Raw genomic sequence first — 15,135 nt, forward strand, 5'->3', positions numbered from 1 at the left:
ACATTTCCTTTGTGGACTACAAAATGCTCATGTACTCTAACAATGTAACGACTGACAACGTCAATGGGAATCTCTTACCATGGATCTGTGTATACCAGATATGCATCCCTCTCCAGGAGGATGTCACCAAAAAGCTAAAAAAAACTTTTTATGAAAGTTACTACTGTACCTAGTTGATAGGGTTGCCACGTGTGCCTTTCTGCAGTTTTGTCCTGTGTGTGTCAGGGGCTTAAAATGGTAAATGCGTTGATACTTTACAAGAAAAAAATGTTTTCTGACTTCACTACATTTAAGTTATCTTAGCATATAAACTATTAGAACATTTAAAGCTTAGCATTTCAATACTGTTTTGCTACTTACATAAATTTGTTAGAAGAGGTGACAACTGCCTTTAAACCCCTGGCTGATCTAACTGCTTTGTTTTGCTATGAAAGGAGAGTGTTGAGTTCTCCTCCTCCTTTAAATAAAAAGAGTGGAAAACAATTCCACAGCTTTCTGTCTTTTTTATACATCACCTGCTGTGTTCCTGACATTAGCAGGATTAATTGCCCATCTAAGATTGACAGCAATACCTGACAGGGTAAACTACAGATTGATCTGTGTCTATGGTATGTCATGCAGTCAGAGACAAAGTCCTCTTGTAAAGTAAGTGAGGAGTTAAGTTTAAAAAAGTAGGTGGGCTTTCCCTTACTTTGATTCCATGGCAAGGAGATGAAAGTTTTAAAAAGGGCAAGCAGGTTTCTGGTAGCTACACAATACTGGAACCATATTGTAAGGAGAAAAGAAACAGTAGGAGGGTGTGGAGTTTTCCTTTGATATAAAAGTCCTAAACTCCGTTTCATGGCATGCTGTCTTAAAAGATAGGGAAGTAGTAACATTTTCTCCACACCTTCTGCTGCCTGATGCACTGAACTGAGAGGAAAGTAATCTACATAGGGTGTTACTATTCTTTACTGATACATGAAATGATTTATTACTATAGTCACAACTTCACCAATAAAAATGGAAGTTCTCAATGAGAAGTTTTCTATAAATTTACTACATATCCTATCCATTAACCAAAGAAAAAGAACACTTTCTTAAATGGGTTTATCTAACGTCTGTAAACCTACTGTAACCCTCTGAAGCTACAGTTTTCTTAAAATGCATTAAAGGAAGTAGAACTCACTACCAGCACACATACTTGCAAGCAGTGTTATATGGATTTCTCCAGCACTTGACAGAAAGGTTGTTTCATTTTTTGAGGTAGGCATGCTCTGTGCTCCACTATAATATATAGTACCATTGTAATATATGCTTGCAGGTCAATATAGTGAATGCTTATACGAGCAAACACTTTTTGCAGCTGTAAATAAGAGGAAATGCTCATATGACTGAACCTTCATTTCAGTGAAGTTTTAGCAAGCAGCTTTTTGTTTGAGATTGCAGAACAACAGGATCAGGGAATTTGATCTTACCCTGCTTTTGTTCAGTCTCTAAGTAATATATAATTAGCAGGGAGTGTGGAGTACAGGGGGACTTGCACTTCTGTAAAAAAAATATTTTTTTTTTGTTATTTTTGATCGTTTTAGTTTTGGCCTAAAACGACAGTTCTTTCTTACTTTGTTCTTATGAGCGTTTGACAAAACACTGTTAAGTTGTTCCACTATTCTCCCTTCTGTCTCAAGTATCAGCTTTGTCTGATTTCCCCCACTTGTTTCCATTACAACTGTCTTATCTGTATTCAGTTTCATACCATGTACCATCAAATTTCCATTTCATCCCCTCCATTATTTGCTGACATTCTTGTTCAGAGTCTGCCTGTAATGTGACATCATCTGCGTACAGCAGCTTTATTCTGTCCCCTTCAACCTTTTTACTAATGTACTCCATTGCCAATTTGAACAGCTGAGGGCTCAGTGCTGAACCCTGATTTACACCCACTCTCCCTGGGAATCCTTCTGTGAGTGCAACTGCTGTTCATCCTTGTGTCATTGGGTCCTTGTACATAGCATGCACTAATTCTACCAGTGTTTCTGGGACTTCAGACCATCACAGGCCTGCCCAAATGAGCTGTTTTGGGACCTTGTTATCTGCTTTCTCCAAGCCTAAGAGTGCTGAGTTAGACTCTTTTCTCATCTCTAGCTTTTTCTCAACTGTCTGTCACACTGCAAACATCGGGTTGGTTGTGATGCATCCCAATCCAAATCCAGACTGCTCATCTCCCATCTTTCTTTCTACTACTCTGAGTTTGTTATAAATATCTGTCTGTGTGGTTTTACTTTGTTGTGGTACTTGCTCATAGGTTCTGTTCTGAGCATTCATTTATCAATCACCCTTTCCAGAACTTTCATGCAGTGTGACATGAGTTTGATACTTCTATACTGCCCACAGCTGTAAATTTCCCCTTTGTTCTTGTGCATCGCCACTAGAAAGCTTATTCTCCAGTCATCTGGGATATGCCTTTCTCTCCATAGTATTATGAGAATACAGGGCACTGTCAGACCCCACTCTGATGGACCTCCTGCATATCTGCAAAACAAACCCCACCAGAATTACCCATTCTACAGACTTAAACCTTGCCTGTGATATAAACAGGACCTGCTTAAGAGATAGGTATGTATCCCAGACACTATCCTGTCTATGGAGCAGGCTCCCCATCCATGCGAAGCAGAGTTCCTCCCTAACCCAATTCAATTGCAACTTGGACAATTGGATGGGAAAATGGAAATTCATCCCTGGTTTGGCACCTATGTCTCTAATGGGTACAGGTATCCTGTAAATGGTTCATCTCCCAGGACCATGCTTACACTCATCAAGGGTATCAGAACTTGTCAGAGATTTGGGATGCATGGCTAGGCTTAAAAAGGCCCTTGTGGTCGTTAACCTAGTAAACACCGATGAACTTATGAGAACCCCCACACACACAAATATTTCTTCCCTAACTCATCCGACATCTTGCTCATATATATGATATCTGTTGTGATCTCATCTGATCTTACTGCTTTCCCTGACTTCATTTTGCTTTGTGCTGTTCTCACTTTTTTAAGGTGGGGTCCTCTTTTTCTTTGATCATAGACTGTGTCTGGGGCAGTACAGCTTCTGTGGGGTGTTTTTCATTCAAAAACCTATTAAAAGTATCCCTTACATCTGCCGTTAATGTTCTGTAGACTAGTGAGCAGGTTATTGCTGGCATCCCTTATGAGAAGTGTCTAATGACTATCTGCTTTACATTTCTGTCTTTGTCTTGTAACCTGATGACATCCCTCACTGTGTTCTGCATCCTCTCTCTCTCTCTCACCGCATTTCCTTCACCATTTATAGTCTGTCCTACCCCTGAATAGTAGACAATGGATCCCAAGCCAAGTGGCTTTGCTGCACTGCCCTTCCATCTTATTTTCTTTACACATAGGTTATCCAGCCTCCTCCTTATTATCAACCATCACGTTATCTACTTCCAAGCTGTGTCCTGTCAGTGAACCTATATTAAGGGTAGCAATCCTTACTCTGTATTGGCATGTTAATTAGTTTTACGTCCAGCTTTCACTCAACAGAGGTATCCCAGGTAACCCAAGCTGGGGAATTGGACACTGTCTGGCCAGTAACCTACTGACCCAGGGCTGCTGGGCTTTATGGGAGGCACACACTGCCCAGTAGTGGCATATATACCCCACCCATGATTAGCATAGGTCCCTGACATAGGTTGGAGTAACCCATGTCCTCACCCCACTTATTTCTGGCAAAAAAACATGTCTATTTTTGGTGACATTGGTCAATGCAAACAAGTCAACTAGAGCCAATTTTTTTACACTGAGTGGCTAAGCCTGACATGATGGACAGTATGTAATCCACTCCCTTCTATCTACAGGATACCATGCACTACAGTTGATGTGCAAAGCAGTGGGTTTATACAACTTTTCCACTGATAGGCACCATCTAGAGTCTGTGCTGCTGCCCATAACTCCATTCTTGGGTGCTTATGAGATAGAAGCACTCAACATGTTTGATAGGTGGAAGGAACTCTACTCAGACACAGAGAGAGCATGCAAACTCCATAAAGGTAGTAGCTGGAGGTCAGGACAGAATCTTGTTCTGGCAAAACGTGGTAAACTGTATTCCAGTTGTAAAACTTCTTCAACTGCAGCTCTGGCAGAAGGAGCAATTGGGATAATTTTTGTACCCTGAATATCAAATAGTAGATCTTAGACATGAATTTTTCAATTTATTCCTGAAAGTTGAGGGATTAGTCAAGCTATATGCCTAGATATCCAAAGGATGTTACAGTTTCTTTGGGGTTATTGAACTGATCGGTAATGTGTAGTGTTTTAGGGCATGTTGCTAGTCCTTTGTTTGTTTATTTTTAATTCGTTAAGAGTTGCTTAACTGTGAGCTAGTTGTTTAGATGCAGACAGTCTAATTGCAGTTATTTTTATGTGATTCTGACTACATTTGGAAATAAAGTAGCTATAAAGCTATTTAAGTGAGGAAGTGTTTGGTTCTATAAAGTGTCTAAAATTTTTGGTGTTTTTAATGGTCCGCTAATGCAAGTCAAATTTCACTTATCATCAATGGCAACTCCCAGTAATTTTGATTATGGATTACTTTGATTTTTGTGTTCTTTGAGGTGGTGATTGTGAAGGTAACTTCATCTTGATTGCTTAATTTAGGAAAGAATAGAAGTAACTTTTTTCAATTATTTAATAAGAGGTGAGGGTTCTTAATCCAGGATTGTACCGTAGTGAATGATTCTCTGGTTATCTTTCAGACAGAATAAGTTCTGAGCAGATAATATGAGGGTTGAGTCATCAGCATACTGGATTAAGAATTTACATTTTGCAGCAGTCTAAAGGTTAGTAATAAAGATGTTGAAAAGCAGGGGGACCTAGAATCGATCCTTGATTTACCCCAGTTGTGATTTGTATGAAAGGTGAATAAGTGGTTTGCCATTTAACTGACTGTAGTTGGTTAGAGAGAGAGAGACAGCTCTGTAACCAGTGGAGAAAGGAATAAGAGAGTCCAACTGAGAAAACGTTTTGAGTTAGTTTAGAGTGAGAGATGGTGTCAAAGCCATCTGACCAGTCCAGAAACAAAGTATAGATTAGTTTACTATTGTTCATTGCTTGGTTTCTGGAGTTGACAAAGGTAAGAAGGGTGGTTGTTGTGCTGTGATGAGGGTGGAAGCCATGCTGAGTAGGGGTGAAAAGTTGTCAAGAATTTGTTGAAAGAGTTGCCTGTGAACACATTTTGTAACTTGTTTGACAGAGGGGACTGTATTGCAGTTGGTATAAGGTTTGAAACATATGTGCCATTTCAGCCTTTATGCAGTTGGAGGGTATATGTTTTTTTCCAAAGTGCTGGAGTGCAATATTCTTAGATAGGTCTGTTTATTAATACAGATACTGGGTAAGCAGCAGTTTTAAGGTATTCTGATTGTAGGTTGTCAATTGCTAAAGTTATAGATTTTTGTTTCTGGATATATTTTTTGGTAACTGTAGTAAATATAGGTTGTAATGAGACAATGGTTGAGATTTTATTTTCTTGCCAGGAGGTGTCAGTACTATAAGAAACATTGTTTTTGGTCAGTGGGTCAGTTCAATTATTGTATATATTAAATATATCTTGAATTTATGTGGTATGTGATTGGGGGGTTATAAGAAAGGGAACATGTCAAATTGGCAAAGTTAGTTTTGCTGCACATAAAATGTGTGAATGCTGTTCAGTGAAACATACTTTAATAACAGCGGAGTTTGCCTTTTTCTTCTCTGTTTTATGACCTCTGAGTTGGTATATATAAGTTCAGGGAGTGTAGGGGTGCCTCCTCACATCTGGGGTGCAGGTGGCTTGCCCCCCTGCAGTAAGAAAAGGTTTTCTTATGTTTGCCAAATGTAGTTTTGGCAAGAAGTTTTCAAACGTTTTACTGTGGCAGAAACTACCTTCAGTGAGTTGACATGATTCCATTAGAGAAAGGACTGGGGTCTCCTTTTTTGGCTTGGGTATGGTAGTTGCTTGACTGATATCCACATTAATTTTAGATTGTTTTTATTGGTGTTCTGAAGTTCAGTATAATATTGTTTTGTGCTAGCCTTTACTCTAGGTTTGGTAAGACTGCAAAGCTGTTTGAAATCCTGGAAATTTTGTTGTGTTTTATGTATAGTCCATTTTTCTAGTTTTTTCTATCCCTCGTGAGTGCTTCTGTTGATTTGCTTAGCCATAGATTATGTTAAGGAATATTTTATTAAATTCTGATATCACATCTAGTGGAAGTGTTTTCAGTATGGACCACTGTGAGACTATAAGATAGATATGAATGTTGTTGCATTAAATTTTGACAGATTACAAATAAAATTGTAGTGAATCTGCCTTGGTGGATGGGTAAAAAGTCTTTTACCCAATGTTGGGAAATGATCACTGAAGGTATCTGGAAAGATACCTGATTTAAATGTTGTGGGGTCTGAAATGAATATCCAGTCTAATAAAGACTTATGTTTGTCATACCTTGTTAGTTTATTGATTAGCTGAGTGAAACTGTAAAGATGTATTTTAGATAATGGGAATTTTCCAGTAAGAGATAGCCAGTCAAAAATTAGATAACCTAGAATGTTGGTTTTGTGGGGGTTGGTGCCAGATACACGAGAGGATACCCTCTGCTGTTGATGTCTTATTCCCAGTGGAGATATAGACAGTAATTATCCATAAGCTTTTGTGGTTGTTAAATTTAAGGAGCAAGGCTGGGATTTCAGCATTATTAAATTGTTGGACATTGTATGGCTATTTAAAAAACCTTTGAAGAAAATGGATATGTAGTAGTGATACCATCAAATTTTTCCTTCTTTCTTTCAGCCCTGATAATATGATGGCCAGGTGGGAGACTTTCTCCATCTTTTATTTCAGGCATTAAGCCAGGCTTCCATGATTGCAAATGACACAGAGCTGAACATACCTCTCACCTGTAGAGATTTTCCCAAAATGTCCAGATTTTTGCCTCATATTTTTGGTCTGTTTTTCATAAAATTGTGGTTTTCTGGTAATTAGTGACAAATCGTTAAAGACCGAAGTTAGAAAATAATGACAGACATTTGAGTTTCAGACTTCATACCCTTCAGAAAATTCATGCTAATGCAAAACCTTTTATTCTATCAACTTTCTAAGTTTGTAAGAGCAATATTTAAAAATTGTCCCTATGTTTGGGCCTTTGTCACACTTTTATTTATGGCTTTGTCCAGCTTGCTTGCTCTAAGAGGTTGAGAGGTATGGAGCTAATGCAAAACCTTTTATTCTATCAACTTTCTAAGTTTGTAAGAGCAATATTTAAAAATTGTCCCTATGTTTGGACCTTTGTCCCACTTTTATTTATGGCTTTGTCCAGCTTGCTTGCTCTAAGAGGTTGAGAGGTATGGAGCTAAATATGGACTACTTGCAAGCACTTGATGTTAGTAAATATTTGTAGAGTTGTAGTGAAATCTGTGATAATGGGTTAGCTGGATGAGTGGGACAGGATTATGGTAAATATTTTCCTGTAGATGAAGATTCAGCATGAAATTATCAAGATGGGATACCATTTTATTTAAATCCTTGTTTTGATTTTAGTTTTGGGTGGGATGGGTGAGCAATTAAGATAATTGTATCTGAGAAGATGGCTGTATGATGTGCAGCAGAAGTTTGGTGCTATACTGAAGGTGAATGGAAAGTAGTATAGTTAAGAGTTTGGAGATGTGGAGATGGGAATTGTTCAATATGGAGTGGGATGTGATAGAATGTGTTATAACTAAGGATAAGAAGTAGTTACATGCAGAAATGAAGGGTTAAACAGACGGAGGTAAGGAGATAAGATGGATAGTAGTTCTAGGTAAAAGTTACAATAAATGATTTAGCAATGGAGTGATAGAGATTATAAATATAGATAGGTAGATGTGTGCTTCAAAAGCTGGGGTGCTAATCATAGACAGATAGAGGTATGCTCCAGAAGATACTCTCTGGTAATATCAAAACAGTGTGACTGAGCAGATATAAGATGTGCAAGTCTAGACAGAGTGGCTACTCAAAGAGAGGGAAGGATTAGTTGGTGGAGTGTTGTAGCAGAGTGTGTAGGTCTGAGGTGTATTTGCTATGAATAAAACCTGTACAAGGGGTAAGATGAGATGACAGAGTGCTATGGCTCCTTTTATAACATGGGATTGTATTTACTGTGAAACAAGTAATTTGAAGGAAGTGTGTTTACGTTCAATGAAGTGGTATGTGGGAGTGTCTAATAATGACTGTGTGTGGTCTGAGTACGGTAACTGAATAGTGGGTGTAGTGAGGGATTAGTATAAATTCAGTGTCACAGGATTGGAGAAAACTGGGGGCAGAGTAGATGAGGAATACTAGATGAGATAAGCCTCTCAGAGGAATACTAATGCATTTGCAAGCCTAGCACCTGAAACATGAAAATGGTATCAGTAATTTCAATCTTTATGATATGAGGGGGATGAATAGGGCCTTCCAGCTGAGTTGGTATTATAGTTTCATTAATGCAGAAGTTATCTGCAGTAAGAAGTTTCACAACATGGAGATGGAATATAAAAAGTAACTTGCAGGATGGTGTTGTCTGTGCTGATAGGTTTAGTTATACATTGATAGGCATAGTCCGTAAAAGGAGATAGCTTACACTGTACTTCAGCAGGGGAAGCAGTTGTATTCAGCTAAGCAGGTGCTGTGATTACTTTCTTTTTCATACATATTTTTGTCCTACTTAAATTGAGGATGCCTCAGACGTTTTAGGCATATGAACGTTCTGAACGGAGTTTGCTGCAACTGTAATCAGGAGAAAAGAAGACTAAGAGGCAAGTAAACTGTCCAAAAGAATTGCCAAATAACTAGCTATGTAAGGGCATATATTTGTGCAAGTATATATAACAAAGTAAAGTATAGAAGGATAAGGTTGCATTATATATGCTAGAAAATGTAGTACTTACTGGATTATACACTTAGAAGGGACAAGAGGCCTAGTAATACTTAACAGTTTTCTGTAAAAGTATGAGCAGTAAGAGGAGAGAGAATTAACTAGAAAGATGTAACAACAGGTTCCTGGACAATTATAATTAGGAAATGCCTCCACAATGACCTCTAGGTAAATTCAAGCGGTTACAAGTACACTTTGAGGGTGACCAGAGGTCAAAGAGTGGACAAGACGATTCCCAGTGGGATTATGTTGTGCTTATGACTGAACTGCTTAATGTAGAGCAGGGCAATGACCCTGGGTAAAGCTGGAATATAGCATTAACACAGCCAATGTTTTCCAGAGAAATTACAAAAACAATTCACAAAACTTTACAGTTGTAAGAAAAACTTATTTAGCAATGTTTTCTTGTTTTTAGGGGGAAATTAAGAGCAAGGACAACATCTTTGTTTTTTAATTAATTTTTTTTTTTGTTTTGCCAACAGCATTTTCCTGCCCTAAATTCCTGAAGGACTAGAAGGGATTCATACTGATTACCATGAACATTCAGAAATTAATTTTGTACCTTTTGCTGCATTTCTTCATTATGGTAAGGAATTTTAGATAACAATTTAATGCACATTAATGGATTTTGTTGCATACCTTAGCCCACATGTCATATAGCTATAATTTCTTATGTTCTTTTTTATCTGATTTTTTCTGTAGGTTTATGGATCCCCTTCATCAGAGCCTTTCTTAACTCAACCCACCATGCTACCAGATAATGACTCCATTGATACATTCTTAAATGTAAATTTTGAGACAATGGGAACTTCTCAAAAACAAATATTAACAGCTCAGTTTGAGTGTTATATGAAGATTATAAGAGATCCTCCATACTCAAAACCAGGTATGTCTAGAATCATTCTGTCAACTGTATGTACTAATCATAGGACTGCAACAAGAAATGTGAACTAATCATGCTAGACCGAAGAAGATAAAACATATTACTGTAAACAAAATCAGCAATACCTATGCATCATCACAGCTTTAAATATATTGAGCTTTCTCAGTTGCCATAGTGTGTGACAATAAAAAAGTTAAAATGCATACTGCATACATATTAAAAGCAAAAAATATTTAGAACTGCAATGCACAATATAGACTAGAAAACAACATCCTAAACTGGCAATCTAGATAGCAAGCAACCATGGTGTTAAGCAGATATGCTTTTGGAGATATGCCAGAATAAGTGTTCCCTATTGGAAGTTCAAGACTTAATTGTACAGATCCTGAAAATATGACAACTAAGTATCATTCTTGAGAAACAACAGTTAACTGTAAGAGTCATTATCACACATTAAAAGCAGCTCCTCAGTAACCCCACAACCTTGCTTCCCAGTATATGCTAACTCTGAGATCACTGTACCTAGAATGATAGGGAATTCTCCAAGATGGAGCAGTTTGGACTATGTAATATTTCCACCTAATCACATTTAAATGTTTACAGTTCCGAGGATCGCACTTTCAGTCCTCAAACTAATAATGGGAACCCCAGAACAACATTTTTATAAGCTAGGCTCTAAAGGCCTCAACTCATTGGTAAAAAATGTAGACAATTTGACAGAGAGTGCTATTAGACCTTTATTTATTTGTTTATTCATTCATTCATTTCCATCAGTCATGAGCCATATTTTGCAGGAAAATAGAGCCATTGTCAATTATAGCTAGATTTGTCAAGAATATCACTTTATAGAAAAGCCCCTCATTTAATCAAGAGTCAGGTCAGAACATGCAACTTAGTAGTAACAAGGGAAAGTCAGGAAGCCCTTCTAAGAGTGCTCTTGGACAATGTGTAAGATAAAAATGTATATTATCAGTGTCATAATTGTTTTTATAGGTTCATAGGTAAGTACTAGGCTAGCAGCCCTTGTGGGCCATTTAAATTTCCTCAAAGATGAGAATCAAACTTTGTATGTTATGTCTGTGAGGTAAACACCTTAACCATTAAGCCACCCCCAACCCCAATTACATACATTTTAACATTACTGCATTGTGTCAGCAGTGGTGTCACTATTTTTCCTCCATTACAGCCTTGTCTGCTTTTTAGCTTGTGTGCACTTTCCCTGTTGTGTTCACAAGGAATCCATTGCTATTCTGGTTAAAACCAACAGATACACTATTGTCTTTTGGCTGTATCTATGTACCCTCTGACTCCCATGATTCAGCTGCTGAAAGTTTTTAATTTCAAACTGAAATCCAAGCTTATTGTCTTAGGTGACTGGAAAAAAGACAGAAGTAGTCAGAGAGTGAATGTAGTTAACCAGCATGAGATATTTTTAGTCTTACACACCTTATTTCTTTTACTACAATAACTTATAAAGTCTGGTTATGATGATATGTGACATGTGACTCTTACATCTCTTCCTAGCAATGTCACAAAGGAGCAGTTGCATCTTGAATTAAAAAAAAATGTAAATTTTTATGCCTTAAAATATACAAATATTGATTAGATCACGTTTAAGTACAGAAACACATATTCTTTTGAGGTCTGAACTCCCTACAAAATCTTATATTTATCTTTTGATAGCATTTGTTTATTTTATTCCGATGAGAATTGAAAGCTACATGTGTTTTTTTTTTAAGTTTAAGTTGTACCCTGTCCATTTGCAATGGATGTTTTGGTTTGGATTCCACGTTAACTCCAAATGATTATCTTTCTAAGGCTTCAAGATATTCTTATAACATTTCTGGGACAATACCCCTTGAAAATTCAACTGTAATTTTTGTTTTGTACAGCCTGATAACTTTTAGTGAAAGGAAACAACAGAATCTCAAATATCTGCAGGCCTGATACAGCATGCAAATATGGGCATTTTGCTATAACATATTAAAATAAAGCAAATAAACTGCCAGACAACCAAATGGGCCAAACACGTAAAGAAGTAAATTAGCACAGCGAAAGAAACCAAAGTCCAACCGTCTCATTCTTTGTTCAAAAACAAAGCTTTCAAGTCAATGCGACTCTTCTTCAGTGTCAATTAAAACAACTTAACTAACATTCAATTTTATGACTATTGTACTTGAATGTTTTTATTGGTAGACATTTAATTAATTGCATTTTAAATATTTGAGATGCTGCTGATTTTTTGTATGGTCTGAAGAAGCGATTTTATCGTGAAAGCGCTCACCTGTGTTCGAATACAAGTATATTTAGATTTTACACTGCTCTTTACCATCTGCTTTTTATTGGTTTGCTGTGGTGCTGTGTTCTATATTTTTCTTCATACTACTTGGTTTGTGGTTGAGCACAGCTGTAGAGTCAACAGGGCTTATTTTACCGCCTTTCAAAATTAATTAATTTTTCCTTTTCACAAGTGCCCTGTGACTAAAACCATGACATATGGAACAGTCTTCTTTTAGATGAACAGGGCCCAGGCAACAGACATATAACTGGTGATTATCTGACACTGGTATTTTGTGAACACATTTCTGGCATCATTTGAAACCAGTGGGACCTTTGGTTTATCCACCATGGGGACGAACAAAGAGAAGTTGTCAGCGATGGCGAAAAAGGCAGTTAACTGAAACACCTATATGCATACTCACGCAGAAGAAGAGACTCACAAGAGAAACATACACTAACCAACAACAATAAACAGTAAAGTTTTTTTTTGTTTGTTTACAGAAAAAGAATTAAGAGAAGTAAGAGAGAGGCAATAATCCCTGAAACTGGAACAGAAATCCAAGCAAAGAACAAACAACTGACCAGGAAGCCAAAGACTACAGCAAATGAATCCAATAATGGTAGAAACCACTCCAGTTCAGAGTTTTTGTAGAAAGAAACAATCCTGTATTAATAAAAACCACTGCAATTCAAGTAAGAGAAAGGAAAAGTCTTTTTAGTGATGACAGACAAGATTACACCAACATGTAAATAAGAGGAGAAAGGGAGAGAAGTTCAAACAAGGTGGAAATAACAGTTGGTAGGGCTTTATAGAAAAGCGACTAGCAAAAGAATTACTAGAAAAAGTGAAAAACAGAAAAATAATTTTAACATTTACTTAGGTAGAGAACGATGGCAAATGCGTCTGTCAGGGGAAAACTGCAAATGAGATCTGAGGTAATTGGGAGAGGAGCATTCAGGGTAAGGTTAAAGCTAGAGAGTTTTTGGCCAGTGCAAGCTGCACTAATGGCTGAGTCAGTTCTGATACTTGGAACCGGACCCATTTGTTGAGGATACAATGACAATTGACATCATCAGATTACTACTTTTTCCTAAAAAGAATACAAATTTTTGGTTCACATTTTATAATAACACAACATTGATATGATTCAGATTCATACTGAGTTTGTCTGCTTTAAAATGTAAAATATATTTTTTTGTGTGAAATGAATGATACAAAACGGAGTACCCAAAGGGCTATATACATACCTCTTAACTATACAGATTTTCACAGAGTGTCCAGAGTTTTGCCTCATATTTTTGGACTGCTGCTCATAAGATTGTGGTTTTCTGGCAGATCATTCTCAAATCAATGAGGGTTGAAGTCAGAAAATAATGACGGACGTTTGAGTTTCAGACTTCTTATTTTTGGTCTGCTTCTCATAAGAATGTGGTTTTCTGGCAGATCATTCTCAAAGCGATGAGGGTGAAGTCAGAAAATAATGACAGACATTTGAGTTTCAGACTTCATACCCTTCAGAAAATTCATGCTAATGCAAAACCTGTCATTCTGTCAATTTTCTAAGTTTGTAAGAACAATATTTAAAAAGTGTCCTTATTTTTGTGCCTTTGTCCCCCCATTATTTATGGCTTTGTCCAGATTTCTTGCTCTAAGAGGTTAAGAGGTATGGCTATATAAGGTTACTGGTGGTACCTTCAATTCCCCTTTCTCTGTAATGGTACAACGTGTTATAGCAAATTACTCAGAACTGTGCATCTTGACCTTCAGCTACAACATGCACTTAAATGGTAGTTCCATCTGTAAAGATGAAATCATAATTTCATCTTGCAATGCAGTTTTCTGCACTATTCTGAACTTGTGGCGGTTGTCATAAGTCCAGTGACCAAAAGAAAATCTGCATGAGAAATAAATAGGATGTTTACTTCTAATGTTAGACAGCTCAGTACAAAAACATATTTTTTGCCATCATTATACTCTGCATACTGAGAAGAAGTTTAGTACAGCACCCACAATTAAAACATTGTATGATACACAATTTTTGACTGTAGAGAATTATTCTAGGAGTTCTGAACACTAAACAGATGTTTGGAACAGAACTCCCAAGCTAAATCAGATACAACAGTGAACACCTCTAAATAATCTGATGTAGTGCCTGTCTGCAAAAAGCCATATTTCAGTCCTTCTTTGAGACTTTATTTGGAAACTTTCAAATAATAGCAACAGGATGACCTCCTATTAAAAAAAAAGAACTAAGACTTGTATTCAACCCTCAGGGTTTTCAGTGCAGTACTATGTAGAATGTGACCCCACCATATTAGTTGCTCAATCATTTAACATTTTATTAATACTATGTTACAAACGGAAAAAAATCTGAAAAATACAGGTAATTTTAATTTTTATATTTTAGCCCATTACTGTACTCAGGATGCTGAGCAGTTATCCAACACAACACCCACAATGAAAAACTGGTACGCTGCAAAACATCAAATTGAGGCATTAAAGACATGAGCTAAAATCACTAGGGCCTGTTTTGATGGGCAATACATCTGTTCACCTGCAATATTTCATTATGAAACTTTCAGTTAAGTAGAACATGAGGCACAGCTACAAAACACACACAAAACTGATGTTCTGTTCACAGAGCTTCCTGTGCAGGACACCGCTGAATCTGTTAGATTTAGCTGCTTGAATGCATGTCATGGTAACCACAACCTGGAAAAAATATTGTTTTCCTGGTGATATATATTTTTTCTGGTAAAAGAAATATGATTTTTATTTCTGACATAATGAGGACCTAGCAGACGTTTATTCTCAATTTTAGTTTTCCTGGCCTTTTGTACAGAGGTCAAAAGTACCAGACTGTGACAACACTCCCCCCCCCCCAACACCAAAATGCAGGATTTACTAGCTGTATATAAGAGACCATATGTCAGTTCCCCAAAGGCAGTTCTCAATACTCAAAAAAAAAAAAAGGAAGTCTAAATAGATGCTTAGGTACAAAACATCTCAATTATGCCATTCTTTCCATAATGGCACAAATCTTCTTCTGGC

At 37.1% G+C, this 15,135-nt stretch overlaps 1 protein-coding gene across 5 annotated transcripts in view; it reads left to right on the forward strand.

Moving 5' to 3' along the window:
• LOC122811806 (calcitonin gene-related peptide type 1 receptor-like) overlaps positions 1-15,135 on the forward strand; it is a 1,193,346-nt gene that overhangs the window by 273,894 nt on the left and 904,317 nt on the right. For all 5 annotated transcript variants that reach the window (XM_044083884.1, XM_044083886.1, XM_044083888.1 and 2 more), the window contains exons 2-3: positions 9,403-9,506; positions 9,623-9,806. In XM_044083884.1, coding sequence (XP_043939819.1) covers positions 9,456-9,506; positions 9,623-9,806 — 235 coding nt within the window. In that variant the 5' untranslated portion in view covers positions 9,403-9,455. The remainder of the gene's footprint in view (positions 1-9,402; positions 9,507-9,622; positions 9,807-15,135) is intronic.

The sequence above is a fragment of the Protopterus annectens genome, chromosome 9.part0 (assembly GCF_019279795.1).
Source record: "Protopterus annectens isolate FY-2018-M chromosome 9.part0, PAN1.0, whole genome shotgun sequence".
Classification (NCBI taxonomy): Eukaryota; Metazoa; Chordata; order Ceratodontiformes; family Protopteridae; genus Protopterus; species Protopterus annectens.